Source organism: Rhinatrema bivittatum, chromosome 6 (genome assembly GCF_901001135.1).
Source record: "Rhinatrema bivittatum chromosome 6, aRhiBiv1.1, whole genome shotgun sequence".
In the NCBI taxonomy this organism is placed as follows: domain Eukaryota; kingdom Metazoa; phylum Chordata; class Amphibia; order Gymnophiona; family Rhinatrematidae; genus Rhinatrema; species Rhinatrema bivittatum.
Genome location: NC_042620.1, coordinates 341,531,898 through 341,547,312, shown reverse-complemented (window position 1 = coordinate 341,547,312; position 15,415 = coordinate 341,531,898). Strand labels below are relative to the sequence as shown.

Below are 15,415 nucleotides of genomic sequence, written 5' to 3'. Positions count from 1 at the left end.
TTGTAAATGTTTGTTTATTTTTAGGGGGAGTCATGGGGTGGGTTGGTAAAGATTTCACGTAGCTGTTTAATGCAATAAACTAATTTTGAGTCCTCTCTGAAGTTACCTGTTTTTTAAATGACCTTGGACTAGTCCTGGACATTAAGAAGTAAAGTGTGTTTTTTTTTTTTTTTTTTCTAAATATTTTCAGGGCTGTATCTGCTGAAGATTATAATTCCTTCAGCTAAGTGGCAGCTAATTAGATTATGAATAACTGGGTTAATGCTTTTTAAACAGCAGTGTTTTGGGGTTTTTTCCCCCCTCATCCTCCTGCTTTCCATCACCACTTTACTTGGATATAACTTTTTTTTTTTCTGTTTTCTCCCTCCTTTAGGCATCTCTTCTAATTATAGCGATGATTACCCACTCAGTTGGTCTGTCCCACCGTATCACCCATCTTCTGAAAAGTATGAAAATGAGAAGGTAATGTGGGAGAGGAACGAGTAAGATTCATGCTTTAACCCTTCACAGGAAGGTTAGAAAAGCCCTCGAGGCCGTCTAGTCTTGTCCCGGTCCCTGCGTGGCATTCAAATGCTGGTGAACCTCTGCTGCAGCACTAGGGGACCAGATGTTACTAAAGGCTTTTGCCGTTCTGTTTGTGGGGGTGGGAGGGAAACGTAGTAAACCCCTCCCTAAGATTTCACCACCTCCCCCGGGTAACGTCCTCCGGCGCGAGAGTTCCCTGTGTATAAAGGACGGCTGTACATGGTGCTGTACCTTGAGCCAATAACCTTGCCTGCTCTGCGCTGCAGGGGATGGCAGATTCGGTTTTCAAATAACGGATTTTTTATTTTTTTTTATTGGGCATTCACCGGCGCTGTTGGGTGCCTCGATTAAATACAAAACAAATCTTGCCAGCGCTTCAAAAACAAGTGAGAGATCAGATTGTGGAGTGATTTGAATCTCCCTGAAAACTAGGTTTTGACAGTTTTGAGGTCAGCTCTTCATCCAGTGGTGCACATGCAAAAGACCTTTTTTTCTTTAATTTGCAAGCTGATTTGTGGGTTGGTTTGTTTTTTTCAGTTCTGGGAGATTTGTTTTTTCTGAAAGCTTCTGCTTTAGCGACTTGCTTCTATGACTTAACGTAGAGGACTTTTGAGTCGGTGAACAACTTACCAAAATCCTCAGCTCGCTGCGCAGCAGTGGTTAAACGCAGAATATTCGGAATTATATTATTACATCTTGTGAGTGCAACTAGTACCTGGCTACTTTTACAAAGTATTTTTTATAATACTGGACCCAGGTTTGAGATAAATTGCAAGAGAAGACACATTTTGACTGTCTACCATGGTTATTTCACTATTTATCTTCCACCATTGGGAAAACATACTACCAAACAGGGAGAGCAGCCATGGGGGGAGGGAGGGCAGCCGTGGGGGTAGGAGGGAGGGAAGGGTTGAAACAGGGAGGGCAGTTGGGGTGGGGGGGGGAGGGAGGGAAGGATTCATACAGCAGGTTTGTTTCTTAGTGTGATTTCCCCATTTCATAAGCCCCCTACGCTTTACCCTCAACTTATCCACAGATAAATCTTGATTTTGAGGCCCAAAAATACTCTCCACTTATACATGAGATCGACTTATACACGAGTATGTACAATATATCATAGGGTTTTATTTTAAATATACATAAGAAAAACAGAGAAAAGACAAAAAAAAATGTATAAATATGTTTGAAATTCATAAAGGAGCATGCAAAGATTATAAATGCATAAAGAAAACAGCAAAGCCTTAGCATAACCTGTTTTTTCAACATATTAGATTATCAGTACAACCTGTATCTCCCTTCTATAACATGAAATGCGGATCTAGGAACCTGTATTCTTACAGGTATATGTTTCTACACTATTTCTTTATTCTCTTAAATATTGCTTTGCTTTGTACTTGATTAATTCTTTTTTTTTTTGGGTACGTCTTTTTTTGTTTTATATTAGACTTGTAAAGGTAAGGACGGTGCATTTCATGCTAACCTGGTTTGCCCTGTGGATGTCTCCGAAGTCCCTGAAGGAACTCTGCCAGATATCCAGAGCACAGCCGAAGCTATAAAGCTGTTACGGATCTTGAAACCGCAGAATGCCTCCTTCTTTTTAGCTGTCGGATATCATAAACCACATATTCCTCTAAGATATCCTAAGGTGAGATTGTTAAACTAAAACAAGTTGTTCCTTTACAGTACCAGGCATTAAAAGTGCAAAGTGATGCATATAGGGAAGAATAACCCTTGCTGTAGTTACACGATGTTAGGTTCCATATTAGGTGCTACCACCCAGGAAATAGATCTAGGCATCATAGTGTGTTTTATTTTAAATAGGTAGTCAGAAAGTCAGGCAACAAACAGAAGTTTGTGTTTGTATGTATGTATGTATTTATTTATTTAAAAGTTTTTATATACCGTCGTCATGTTATTCACCATCATAACTGTTTACAATAGGGCACCTATATCAAAGGAAAATATAGCTCATAAATTACATGGGTGGTGCCATTAGAATTCGGTAACAAACAAGAGTTTATTTCAAAAGACATTACTAGCTCATCCTTTAATTTATAGGCAGGTGACACTTTCACACTTAAAATAAAAAAATAAAAAACAGCCATTTAACTTTAAACTCAGAAATTTCCCATACCTTATCAAGAGTTTGATCATTCCTTTGTAGGCCACTACCAGATATATATAGTAAATACACTAATAGATTTAAAGGACCCTAATTAGACACATTCCTACTCCCACAGCAATCTAAAACTTAAGTAGGAACTGAACAAATTTAAGATGAAGCGAGCAGTCCAGCAGCAAGAGGGGGGCTTCCCAGTCTTTTGCATCGAGTGTCACATGTATGATTTTTTACCCGCCGGTGAGAAGTTGTACATGTGCATGCGATGCAAAGAGCTCCTGGCTCTCAGAGAACGAGTCCGATCTCTGGGGGCTAGAGTGGCAGACCTGGAGGAGCTGAGGCAGACAGAGAGGTATATAGATGAGACCTTCAGGGACATAGTAGTCAAGTCCCAACTTCAGACTGGCAGCCCTGGTGCTGCCTAGACCACAGAATAATGTACTTCCTCTGTCTGGGGCCTGTAAGGTTACACATGGAGTAATGACAGCTGTTCTTGAACTCTTTCTGTTGGTCTAAGTTTATTCTTCAAAGAGCTCACTGGAAGGGTATATAGGAAGAAAAATAAAATGTGCTATCTCCCCCCCCCTCCCTGCTTGGACAAATAGGGCAACGGTTGTAGTTACGAAGGCCTCCGGTTCTGCACTGTGACCTGAAGGGGGCGCCGCTGCAATTGCTGCTTTCTTACCACATTGTAGGACATTACATGTCTTGTCTCTGTTTTTTTGTTTTTTTATTTGCAAGAGCTTGAACTTTATAATTTGATGTTAAAGAAATCCTTCCACAATCTTATCTAGATCCCGATTCCTGGCAGAGGGATACATCACGCACAAAAATAGGAGAAAGTATAATGTTTCAATAGTCCTACTAAATTTACACTCCCGACGTTTTATTCACATATATCCTTTTCATTCAGTCATTTACACAATAGCAAACCTTGTTTTTTTACAGTGTGTTTAAACATATCAGTAAGGACACGTGTGACATACATGTTATTCCACATTAGATAAGCTGCTTAATATATTCATTACCAATCCCCCCTAAAATATTTCACACATACTCATCACTCATACTTCACACTCGTACTACCAGTCCATCTAAGGACATTAATTAAAACTGGCAGAGGGAGTCCTTTTCCTCCTCAGGGAGATCGCTAGTATCTGTGTTTGCTGGACTCTCCTGTTCCTTCCTGTTGGCACATCCTCCCCTCGGGGCAGAGCAGATAGACTATAAAGGCGCTTCCTCTTTGCTGGACCTCTCTTTGCTTTGCTTTTTCATTCTTCTAACATTGTCCTTGACGTAACCATCTGGCCCTCTCGACAGTGCAAGGTATGCCAGCTAGCGTATGTAGCCCCAGTAACCGTGCAGCCGCTAACTAGAAAACTCCTTTGTTGCAGGCTTGAATAAAACTTGGCTGTAACTCTGGATCCGGTACCCTAAAGCGAGCTTAGAACTGTGGTGTCCCTTCCCAGTGTAAGTGAATTTGGACCAGGCAGAAGCCAGTTTCTGAGGAAGCCAGAGCCCTCTCTCTCTGACTGTTTCAGTCTGCCTGATCGTGCTCCCATTACATCCCAGTGCAATGGCGTGCACACTTACAACCGAGGTCCTAGCAGAAAGCTGCAGGCCAAAAGGTTACATAAAGAGTTTAGGTTTCTCAAGTAACTGGAAACTCATGGGGTTTTATGAACCTGATAGCTGCTTCCCTTGATGTTCAGTTTCCATTCCCATCACTTTTTATGAGAGATTCCTGTTGGCATTGCCTTTGCATTAGTAATTAGATCAGCTCTGGAACAGAGCTTTTGAGCAACGTCCACCAACCAAGGCTTGGCTTCAGGATATTCAGTCAATATTGGGCAGGTATTTGCATACATATGACTTAAGAATGAGGCTAATTTGCATAGCTTTTTTTTTTTTACTCTCTAAAAGCCAGATCTGTTTTGTTGAACAGAGTTGAGAGACTTGATTAAAATTCTTTGCTGCTTTTTTTTGCTATATTTTGGACAGGATTCTCTTAAGAAATGCTTTGACATGGAAGATATACAAAGCTGTCATGGAGCACAGTTTAAAACTTTTTTTTTTTGTAATTTTATGATGAAGGAATATTTGCGACTCTACCCTCTGGAAAACATCACACTAGCTCCGGACCCTGAGATCCCTGTTGACTTGCCTCCTGTGGCGTACAACCCATGGACGGATATTCGTAAGAGGGAGGATGTGCAAGCTTTAAATATTAGCTTTCCATATGGGCCCATTCCAAAAGACTTCCAGGTAAGCCTTTAATACTCCAGATTGGAGATTTTTCACAGGAGGACTTACAAACATTAAACACAGACTCCGTGAATGTAAACGTTGGATGCATTTAGAACTAGAGTACGGCTTTAAATATCTTGTCTGCTCAGACTATAAAATTGCCTTCAATTCTTTCTGCTGGATGGAGGCAATCTGGATATGGAGGGGGGAGGGGCTGCGGGGGAGGTGATTTTATGCCATGGGGGTGGAGGGGAAAGGTGATCATGATGAAGGGGTAGTGCTGGGGCCTGGGGGATCTCCCCCCCACCCCCCCACTCCATTTATAGTGTTTTGCCGGAGAAGCAGCTCCTGCGCACATTGTGTATTTAAAAATGTGTTGGAAAGTCTTACTGCGCACGCTCCTTCACACACACCCCCTTACCGTAAGGTGAATGCGCTGTGCACAGCTTGACTTGCCAACCAGTGTTTAATGCTCAGGAGCTGCTTCTCAGGCAACGGACTCTGGTAACTTTCCGGTTAATTGCGTTGTTTTTAGATTTTTATAATTTCTTGCTATTTTTATTTTGTTTTTAACTACGGCCTTTATTTATTTCTTACCGTGGTTTTCTAAATTTTGTGTATCTGTAAATAACGTTCTTGTGATTTTCAGTGGAATTGCAGTTATATCAAATTTATTATTAATAATAATGATGATGATGATGATGATAATGCTGGGGCTGAGGGGATCCCCCTGCGCCATCTAAAAGCAACAAATGTACACAATCATGTTGTTCCCACCTCACCAGAAGGAAAGAAGGGATTTCCCTGTACGGACCCAGATCAGTCCAGACTCCTGGGTTTTGCCTCCCTTCCAGCAAATGGAGTCAGAGAAATTTTTACTGGCATTGCAACGTAACCCGAGGTGCCCACCTGCAGTCCCTGAGTATTTCTCTTGTCTACAGCAGATGGTGGAGGTGTAACACCTGCAGCTGTATTTCCAAAAAAAAAAAAAGAGGAGATAAAAAAAAAATAAACAATTGGAATTGCCTCCCAGGGGGTTGCTAGGTCCTGGTGGGGTCACCCCTGCTTTTAAGGAGGACGGGAAGGTGGGGTGCTCAGTCCTAGATCGCCGGTACGGACAGATAAGTGGGGGACCCAGTTCCCTCGCCCGCAGGAGGACAGTCAGAGCCTGCAACCAGCCTTCTTAAAAGGGAAGTAGTGGTTTTTTTTTGTTTTTTTTTTTGGATGTCAGCCTTATTAAAGTTTACAAAAACAAAAAAAAAGGGTAAAGGCATGGTTTCTTTTTCCTTGAGGCTGATTGAGTGGCTCTCCTTTGTACCCCGATCCTCCAGCGGCTGTTGCTTTGAGACTCTTTGATGGGTCTATTTCTCTGGTGGCTGTTTGCCGGGCATTCGATTACCGTCGGGGGTCCCGGTGCTTCGCAGCGATGCCTCGTGGCTTGAGTTGCAATGGCCGATGCTCTCAGTGCCTCTCTCTCTGGGGGAGAAGGAACTTCAGCGATTGTCCTGGCAGCATCGGGGAGGCGGCGCTGCAGACATTGGATGATCCCTTCCCGCTTAGCACAGGACTGACAGCCATTTTATCCACTTTCCTGGCTCTTTCGCAGGCTGCGGGCAGTTCCTCACCACCTGCAGCAGGCTGCTGCCGACGCCGTCCCTCACGCAGCCTGGAGGCCACCGACTGAGTTCCTCTTCACACAGCCTAGAGGCTGCTGCTGTCGCTGGTGCCTCTGTGGGCCTAGTGCCGCTGTCGGGATCTTCTCTCCGCGGCAAGGGGTGCTGCCGCCGCTGTCTCCTTCCTCTTCGCAGCCAGACGCCGCCAGCGTGGCTTCCCGTCTGCTTCCATCCTCCTGAGCTTCTTAGGTGCAGGTGTGCGCCTCTTCTGTACTTTTAAAGGGCCAGCGGCGGGTAAAGCCCCGTGGCCCTCACCGATGTCATCCGTCCACGCCTGGATCAGCCCTATAAAAGGGCTCTGCTTCAGTTCTTCAGGGCCTTCGGATCCCGTCTTCACAGCATCTGTGGTCTTCCTTCTGGTCCAGGTCCTCCGTGGTCTTCCTGTATCTAATGGCTCTTCGTTCCATGTTCGTGTTCCCGGTCTCCGTTGTCCTGATGTTCCTGCCCTCGTCGGAGCTCCATCGTCGCTTGTTCCTGGTGTTCCAGATATCATGATGTTCATGTCCAGAGGTTCCATGTTCCACGTTCCTGATGTCCAATATTCCTGTCCTGATTCGGTCATCCTCATCTTCAGCTCTTCGTCCAGTTCCCAGGTTCCTTGTCTGTTCACCCTTCCTGGTGTGCCACCATCGTGGTCCGTGACCAGCCCATGGGGGCTGTGTACGTTGCCTTGTGGTACAAGGCCTTCCTTCTCATCTGCAGCACAATCCTCCAGAAGGCTCCTGTTTTTAATGCCAAGCTTCTGAATCCTGAGTCTAGAATCCTGTCCCGGTCTTCGGGGTTCCTTGTGTCTGCTTCTGTACATGACCAAGACTCTGCCAGAACCTGCTCCGTGTCAGTGTGGTCCACGACCAGCCACCAGCGGCTGTGTAGGGCGTGCCTTGTGCAGGCCTCTCCTGAATATTCGTCATGTCCCGGCCTTGTTCCACTGCGTCGTCTGGAGTCTGCTTCGCCCTCTGCGTGGTCTGCTACCAGCCATAGACGGCTGTTCTGGGTGTGCGCTGCGATGCAGCACTCACCCAGTACTTTCTCCTGAATCCTTACCTGAGACCTCCAAGCATCCTGAAACCTTGTCTTCCGAATATCCTGAGTCTGAGTCTTCTAGTTCCTGTCTCGTCTTGTTCCTGCCCTCAGCCTCTGTCTGGCTTCACGTACTCGTTGTTCCCAAGCAAGCGGCAGGTCTGGAAGGGCTATCGAGTGGCAGGAGGGCTACTTCCAAGATCAGCATTGCGTTGCTGGGCCTCATTGGTGCGTCTCCTGTGGAGGGCTGAGCCTACTTTGTTCCTATTCCAAACGTTCCTTGCCTTGTCTTTGGTCCAGCCTTGTTCCTGTTCCGCCCATGCTTGTACTTGCTCACCTCTCACAGTGTGTTTTGGGGCTCCTCTCTGAGCCGTGCTGTGATCCAGGGGCTCACAATCTCCCTTGAGAAACAACCACGCCTCCACGCTCGTAACATGTCTGACCTGCAGGCTGAGTGGCTGGAAGCTGTGGTAACCATGCGTTGTACGATGTACAATGATGTCAGCGGTTTCAGCCAGGAGTCTCCTCTGGTTGACGAACTGGTTGGTGGATGTGTCATCTAAGTCTCAGCTGGGAGCCTTACCTTTTAAAGGGAAGCTGCTCTTTGGTCAAGACTTAGAGGAGATGATCAAACCTTCTCAGGGAGAGTAAAGGTCATAAGTTGCCTGAAGATATGCCTAAAGGGAAAGGGTCTCTTTCATCATGCTCTCATTTCAAAGGCAATAAATGTTTCCAGTTCAACAGGACTCCCAGTGGCACTGGGAGGCAATCATCCTGGAATTGGTCCTTTTGCGGGCAAATATTGAATAGAGATGGCTGTAACCAGGGAAGTGGTGGAGCAAAGTCCCTCCGATGATGTGAGGCTGGTCCACTCCTCGGTACCAATTGTAGGGGTTTGGTTGGCTCTCTCTTTTTTTTTTTTTTTTTTTTTTTTTTTATATGAGGAGTGGGCCAAAATCACGTCTGACCAGTGGCTGCTGGATGTAATAAGACAAGGTTAGGCTTTAGAGTTTGCTAGTCTGCTAAGAGATTTGTTCATAGTCTCCCCCTGCTCATACGAGGGAAAGAGACTTGTGGTACAGCAAATGGTCAACCGTTTGCAGTTGCTGAGAGCCATTGTTTCCATACCTCTGGAAGAGCAGGGGAAAGGCCGCTATTTAATTTATTTCATTGCTCCCAAGAAAGAATGGACATTTTTGGCCCATTTTTGGGCAAATTGAATGTAGCTCTCAAGGTTCCTCAGTTTCTTATGGAAACTTTGTATTTGGTGATTGTAGCGTTTGAGCAAGGGAGAATTCCTTAGCTTCTCTGGACTTGACAGAGGCATATTTGCATATAGGAATCCAACCCCGACCCGACCATCAAAGTTATCTCAGATTCATGATCTTGGTATGGCATTTTAGGTTTTGTGCCCTTCCATTCGTTCTGGCGACGTCACCCAGGACTTTCACTAAGGTGTGATGGTAGTCATGGCGGGGACTCTCTGGAGGGAGGGATCTTGGTTTATTCACATTGGGACGACTGGCTGATACGGGCAAAGTCAGAGTTCCTTTGCTAGCAGGCAGTGGATGTGGTGCTTTAGCGTCTGAGGTCATTAGGATGGATTATCAATAAGGCCAAGAGTCATCTTTCCCCTTCTCAAGTGTTGAAATTTCTGGGGGCGCGTTTCGATACCAAGGTGAGGAAGGTGTTTCTCACCAACAAGCCACATATCCAAATTAAAGCTACAAGTTCGAGCTGTGCTACAGAAGTAGGTACCTAGTGTCTGAGATTACTTGTTTTCGGCTGTATGGTTTCCATGTTGGAGTTGGTTCCATGGGCATTCGCTCATATGCGGCCTCTTCAGTCAGTGTTGCTTTCCTGCTGGAATCCATTGTCAGAACAGTTTCATCTGCTATTCCTCCTAAAGGTCCAGCTTCTGTGGTGGCTTATTCGGGACAAGGTGAATCAAGGAGTGGACTTGGAGGTTCCGGACTGAAGAATTGTTACCATCTATGCCAGTCTCTCCGGGGTGTGAGTGGTGTGTCGGGATCAGTCTGTTCAGGGTCTGTGGTCGGCGGAGGAAGCATTGTCCATTAACCGCCTGGAGACGAGGGCATTGTGGTTGGCATTGCAGGCATTCCTGCCTCTGAGGGGTAGCCCGTGAGAGTCTTGTCAGATAATATGACAGCGGTGGCTTACATCAACTGACAGAGTGGTACCAGTAGTTGGGCGGTAGCTCAAGCGCCCCAGGAGTCGTTCAACTTGGCGGAGTAGCATCTCTGGCTGTTAGTGGCTTCTCACATAGCAGGAGCAGACAATGTGCATGTGTATTTCCTCAGCCATCAGCAGTTGGATCCTGGAGAGTGGGAATATTCAGTGGAAGCAATGCACGTCATCGCCCAAAGATGGGGGCAGGCTGCATATGAATCTCGTGACTTTCCAAAATGTCAAGGCCCCCATGGTTCTTTAGTTGGAGAAGGGAGTGGGGAGCAGAAGGGGTTGATGCCTTAGCTCTACCTTGGCTGAGCAGCATTCTTCAGTATGTGTTTCCCCAATGGCGTCTAGTGGGTAAGGTCTTGCGGTGGATAGAGATCCATCCAGGCGATGTGATCCTGGTGGTGCCAGAGTGGCCGAGGCGACCTTGGTTTGCAGACTTGATAAACTTAGCGGTGGACGGTCCATTGAAATTCGCTCATCTGCTGAAGCTTCTGCGACAAGGTCACATATATTCCGATCAGGCAGCTCGCTTCTGTCTTGTGGCTTGGCTTTTGAGAGGAATTGCTTAAGGAAGAGGATATTCTGAGGACTTTATTGCTACTTTTTTTGCAAGCAAAAAGCCTTCCACCTCTGGCATATGTGAGGATATGGAAAATTTTGAAGTCTCATGCATGGAACAGGGGGCGACTCCTATGCAGACTTCCATTGCTCATATTTTGGATTTTTTGCAGAAAGGCTGTTATGGATCAGATAGTGAATCCCTTAGTAGAACAACAGTCTTACCTCAGGTTGAATCTGACAAGCTTAGAGATGACACCAGGTTGTCCCAGGACTGGTAACCAGCGATAGGGTTCAGTCCAAGCCAATAACAAGGCAGGCAAAGGAGGACGATATCCCAGCACAGTTCAGGGTCAGGGCAGGCAGCAGGCAAGAGAAGAACCAAATCCAAGTCGAGGGTAGGCAGCAAGAAGGCAAAATCCAGGCACAGTCCAGAGTCAGAAACGCAAGAAACACGGGAATCCAACGAGAGCACCAGCACGAGCAAGCCTGTAGCCAAGGCAGTGCTGTGCTGGAACCAGGGCTTTAAATATCAAAATTTCACGCGTAAACGCGGGGACTTCCAGGAGGGGTGATGACGCTCCTTGGTGGGCGGAGCCAGGATGCGACTCACACCGGGCCGCACTACAGCCGTGTCAAGGATTGTTGAGTGGTAACAGGCTTGGTGAAGGGTTTGTTTTAACTCTCTGAGTTCAGGAGGCGGCGTTGAACTGCCTAAGAGGCAGTCCAACGCCGTCCAATGTTCAGGGTGCGTCTCTAGAGGTGCATTAAGATGTAATGCATTTTCTCCGGGGGGGGGGGGGGGGGACATTTGCGAAATCCAGTTCAGAAGTTGTGACCTTTCTGGAACTAACTTAGTCCTTAAGAGATTGTGTGCCATGCCATTCAAAGCTTTTAAGAGGCCCACTATGAAGAATCTCACTTTGAAGGTGGTTTTCTTGGTGGCCATTTGTTCTGCCTGAAGGATTTTGCAATTGCAGGCTTTATGTTGTAGAGAACCCTTTTTGAGGATTTTGGATTCTGGGATTTCCTTGAGGATGGTTGCTTCCTTTTTGCCGAAAGTGGTTATGTCATTTCACTTGAATCAGTCTGTGGAACTGCCGTCCTTTTCAAGTTTGGATGCTACGCTGCTTCATGCTTGGATGCTACGCTGCTTCATGCTTGAAAGTTGAGACACTTGGATGTCAAGTGTGTTTTGTTGAGGTACCTTGAGGTCACTGACAGTTTTCAGCTAACAGATCACCTTTTTGTGCTATAGCATGGTGCAAAAAAGGGTTATAAAGCTTCGAAGGCCACAATTGTGTGGTGGTCGAAGGATGCTATTGGTTCTGCGTACATCTGTCAGTGTTGTCTTGTTCCGGAGGGTTTTGGGCTCATTTGACCCGTTCTCAGGACTCAATGTCAACAAGTGTCGCTCCAAGAGATTTGTAGAGCAGCTACTTGGAAGATTTTGACATCTTTGCAAGGCATTATCATTTGGATGTTCAGGCCTCCGAGTCAAGGGGCTTTGGAGAAAGTGTGCTTCGAGCGGGACTCTCACAGTTCCACCCCATTTAGGGAAGTTTTGGTACATCCCGGGATGTACCACCTTTAGAAATAATGTTCAACAAAATAAAAACAAAAAATGTGTATTTAAGTTTATTTAAGAGGTTTTATATACCGATGCTCATGAAAAATCATATCGCGTCGGTTTACATATAACTTTAGTTGGAATTACAATAAACAGGGGAGTTTAACCTGGAAAAAACAACTCTGGGGAGAGTCACAAACAAGAAAAGAGGTGGAGGAAGAGTAATAGCGTTAAATAAGTGGGACTAGCAAGGCAATCACATTGCCTTATACATAGTTAAACCTTAAGAGCAGTGGTACTGCTGCAGCTTCCAAGGGGCTTCCAAGGGGAGACAATTATCAGAACCCAAGCATCAATGCATTTGGTGAGGCCTGATTGATCTCACTTTGATTTGATTATCCGCTTTACAGAAACCAATTGTTTTTGGGCAATGACTTTGCTAGTTTTGATGGATGTTGCAAAACTTGATATTAAGAAATGGAAGAGGGTGTGGGTGTTCAATTAAGTAGGACGGGAGCCTGGAATAGCCCACTCATGGAGGTTGAAGGCCCGGTACATGTTATGGAATCTGGAAATGCAGTAGTAGGAACAGGGTTGAGAGGTTGAGTAAACCTAGTGACACAGTAGGCAGGCTGGTATGATCAGGCCACAGCTCGCCGGAAATCAACTGGGTCTGTGCTAGAAGGTTGATGTTGGCGAGTCACTGTCTAGTAAGGCCACAGAGACCTAGATGGCTGAATATTTGGGCAGTGGCCTCACTGGTTTTTGGTGGCTGCTTGGATTGTCACATGGCTTGGAAACGAGGATGGCGGGGAGGGGGGTGGGTGGAAGCAGATGAGTGTTTGATTGGGAGTGGGAAATTATATGCTCCATTTTGCAGGTAATGAAAGAGGAACATGACAAAACGGATGTGGATAAAAAGCAATATCCTATAAGTGATCAAGCTTCTGTGGCTGGGTTAGCAATATGGACTAGAATAACTGTGCAGACTTGATGGGGTGGTTGGGTCTTTTGGTGCTGTCTTCTACTGTTACAATTTCTGTCACATTCTCCTTTTTCAAATAAAGTAAATCCTGTTAATATAAAAACATAATTTTTATCCACACAAATGTACAATGTTTGCAAAAGTTAAAGGTAGGCTTATGGTGGTGGTGGGGAGGGAAAACAAGGCAAGGTTTGCTTAAAATGTCTAATGCCCTGCCGAGGTTCAAGAATGGCATTGCCCATTTTGGGATCCTACCTATTCTTAAATCTTGTAGTCTTTTATAAAGTGTCATTTATTTATTTATGGTATGAGATAACCAGGATTCTCACAGTATGATCCGATTGCTTGCTTGCTTTTTATTTAATTTTAATTTAATATTTAAATTTATTTTTTTTTTGTAGTTGCTGATTCGACAGAGCTATTTTGCTGCGGTTTCCTATTTGGATTCACAGGTTGGTCAACTGTTGAGTGCCTTGGATGAATTGCACCTTGCCAATAACACAATTGTGGTATTTATCTCTGACCATGGTAAGTACCGCAAGCCTTGCCCAGTTTGTGCCCTGATGGGCGTTCTTTCCCCGGTGTGTGTGTCTACAGGAAGGCTTTTCAGAAACTGTTCCACATCAGTCTTTGAAATGGCTCAGATTAGAAGTTATTTGTTTGGAAGGGCATTCTGATAAATTCTAGGACTTAATCAGTAATTTGGGCAATTTCAGAATCGTTTTAAGAAGATTCAGTATAGAAACTTTTGTTGCCTCCTATTTTTTTCTGCCTTTTTTTTGGAGTGTCTTATGAACAGGATCTTGACTAAACCCAAAAGCGTAAACATGGACTTGCAGATTTAGGAAGCTCCCTATACCTTATGGAGGGTTATCTTACACGGATGTGTGATGCAGTTATGTAACTTTTCCACGGTTGCCTCTGCCCAAATAGTCTAAAGCGTCTTGTTTAGCTAATCACACGTCCCAGTTAGATCTCCCCGCTACACAAGTAGCTGAGTTATGCACTTCCAATGGAATCCTGGCTAAAGATAATAGATCTTTACGTTCTAAAATGTAATTGCTCAAAAATTTCAAAAGATATAAGAATTCACGTTTTTTGAACTTTCCTAGGAGCGGATGTTTGTCATCTTATGAGATAGTTAAGAAATATTTTATAGAGAATTTAAAGATTTAATCTCAAAATATTCCAGAAATGTATAAGTATATTATATTTTATTTCTAAAATATTTACATACATAGAAATGACGGCAGAAAAGGACCGAATGATCTACCCAGTCTGCCCAGCAAGCTTTTGCCAGTATCTGCTGCACTGTGCAGGTTATCCCCATGCTTATCAGTTTCTCAGACTGTAAAAGTCAGGCCCCTCCGATGCTGTTTGAATCCAATTTCCCTTAACCGTTGCCGTGAAAGCAGAGAGCAATGTTGAAGTTGTATCAAAAGTATCAGGCTTAGTGATTAAGGATAGTAAGCGCCACAACAGCTAATTACCCCATGTTTATTTGTTCCCTAAACCGTAAAAGTCAGAGCTCTCGTTGGTTACTGTCTGAATCCAATTCCCCTTTTCCCTCTGCTGTTGAAGCAGAGAGCAATGATGGAGCTGCATTAACAGTATCCAGGCTTATTTGTTAAGGATAGCAACTAGCACATCAGCAAGTTACCCCCAATTACCCCCATGCACTCTGAAAGAACTAAAAAATGAAATTTCAGAACTATTAGTAAATTTTGTAACTTATTAAAATCAACCTATGTACCTGAAGATTGGAAGATGGCCAATGTAACCCTCTATATTTAAAAAGGGATCCGGGATGATCCAGGAAACTATAGACCAGTGAGCCTGACTTCAGTGCCGGGAAAAATCGTGGAAACTGTTATAAAGAATAAAATCACAAAACATTTAGATAGACATGGTTTGATGGGACACAGCCAACATGGATTTACCCAAGGGAAGTCTTGCTTCACAAATCTCCTACATTTTTTTGAAGGGGTGAATAAACATGTGGACAAAGGTGAATTGGTAGATGTAGTGTATTTGGATTTCCAGAAGGGATTTCACAAAATCCCTCATGAGAGGCTTCTAAGAACTATAAAGTCATGGGATAGGAGGTGATGTCCTTTTGTGGATTGTAAATTGGTTAAATGACAGGAAACGGAGAGTAGGATTAAATAATTTTCACAGTGGGGAAAAAGGTAAATAGTGGAGTGCCTCAGGGATCTATACTTGGACCGGTGCTTTTTAATATATTTATAAATGATCTGGAAAGGGGTATGTCGAGTGAGGTGATCAAATTTGCAGATGACAAAAAATTATGCAGAGTAGGTAAAACTCAAGCGGATTGTGATGAATTGCAGGATGACTATGCGAGACTGGAAGATTGGGCTTACAAAGGGCAGATGAAATTTAACGTGGACAAGTGCAATGTGATGCAGATAGGGGAAAAATAACCCATGCTGTAGTTACACAATATTAGGTTCTATCTTAAAAGCTACCTAGGAAATATATCTGGGCGTTAGTGGATA

General features: G+C 44.6%; 1 protein-coding gene across 2 annotated transcripts in view; it reads left to right on the top strand.

Moving 5' to 3' along the window:
• IDS (iduronate 2-sulfatase) overlaps positions 1-15,415 on the top strand; it is a 71,337-nt gene that overhangs the window by 42,548 nt on the left and 13,374 nt on the right. For both annotated transcript variants that reach the window (XM_029607753.1, XM_029607752.1), the window contains exons 4-7: positions 374-462; positions 1,970-2,170; positions 4,739-4,909; positions 13,298-13,424. In XM_029607753.1, coding sequence (XP_029463613.1) covers positions 374-462; positions 1,970-2,170; positions 4,739-4,909; positions 13,298-13,424 — 588 coding nt within the window. The remainder of the gene's footprint in view (positions 1-373; positions 463-1,969; positions 2,171-4,738; positions 4,910-13,297; positions 13,425-15,415) is intronic.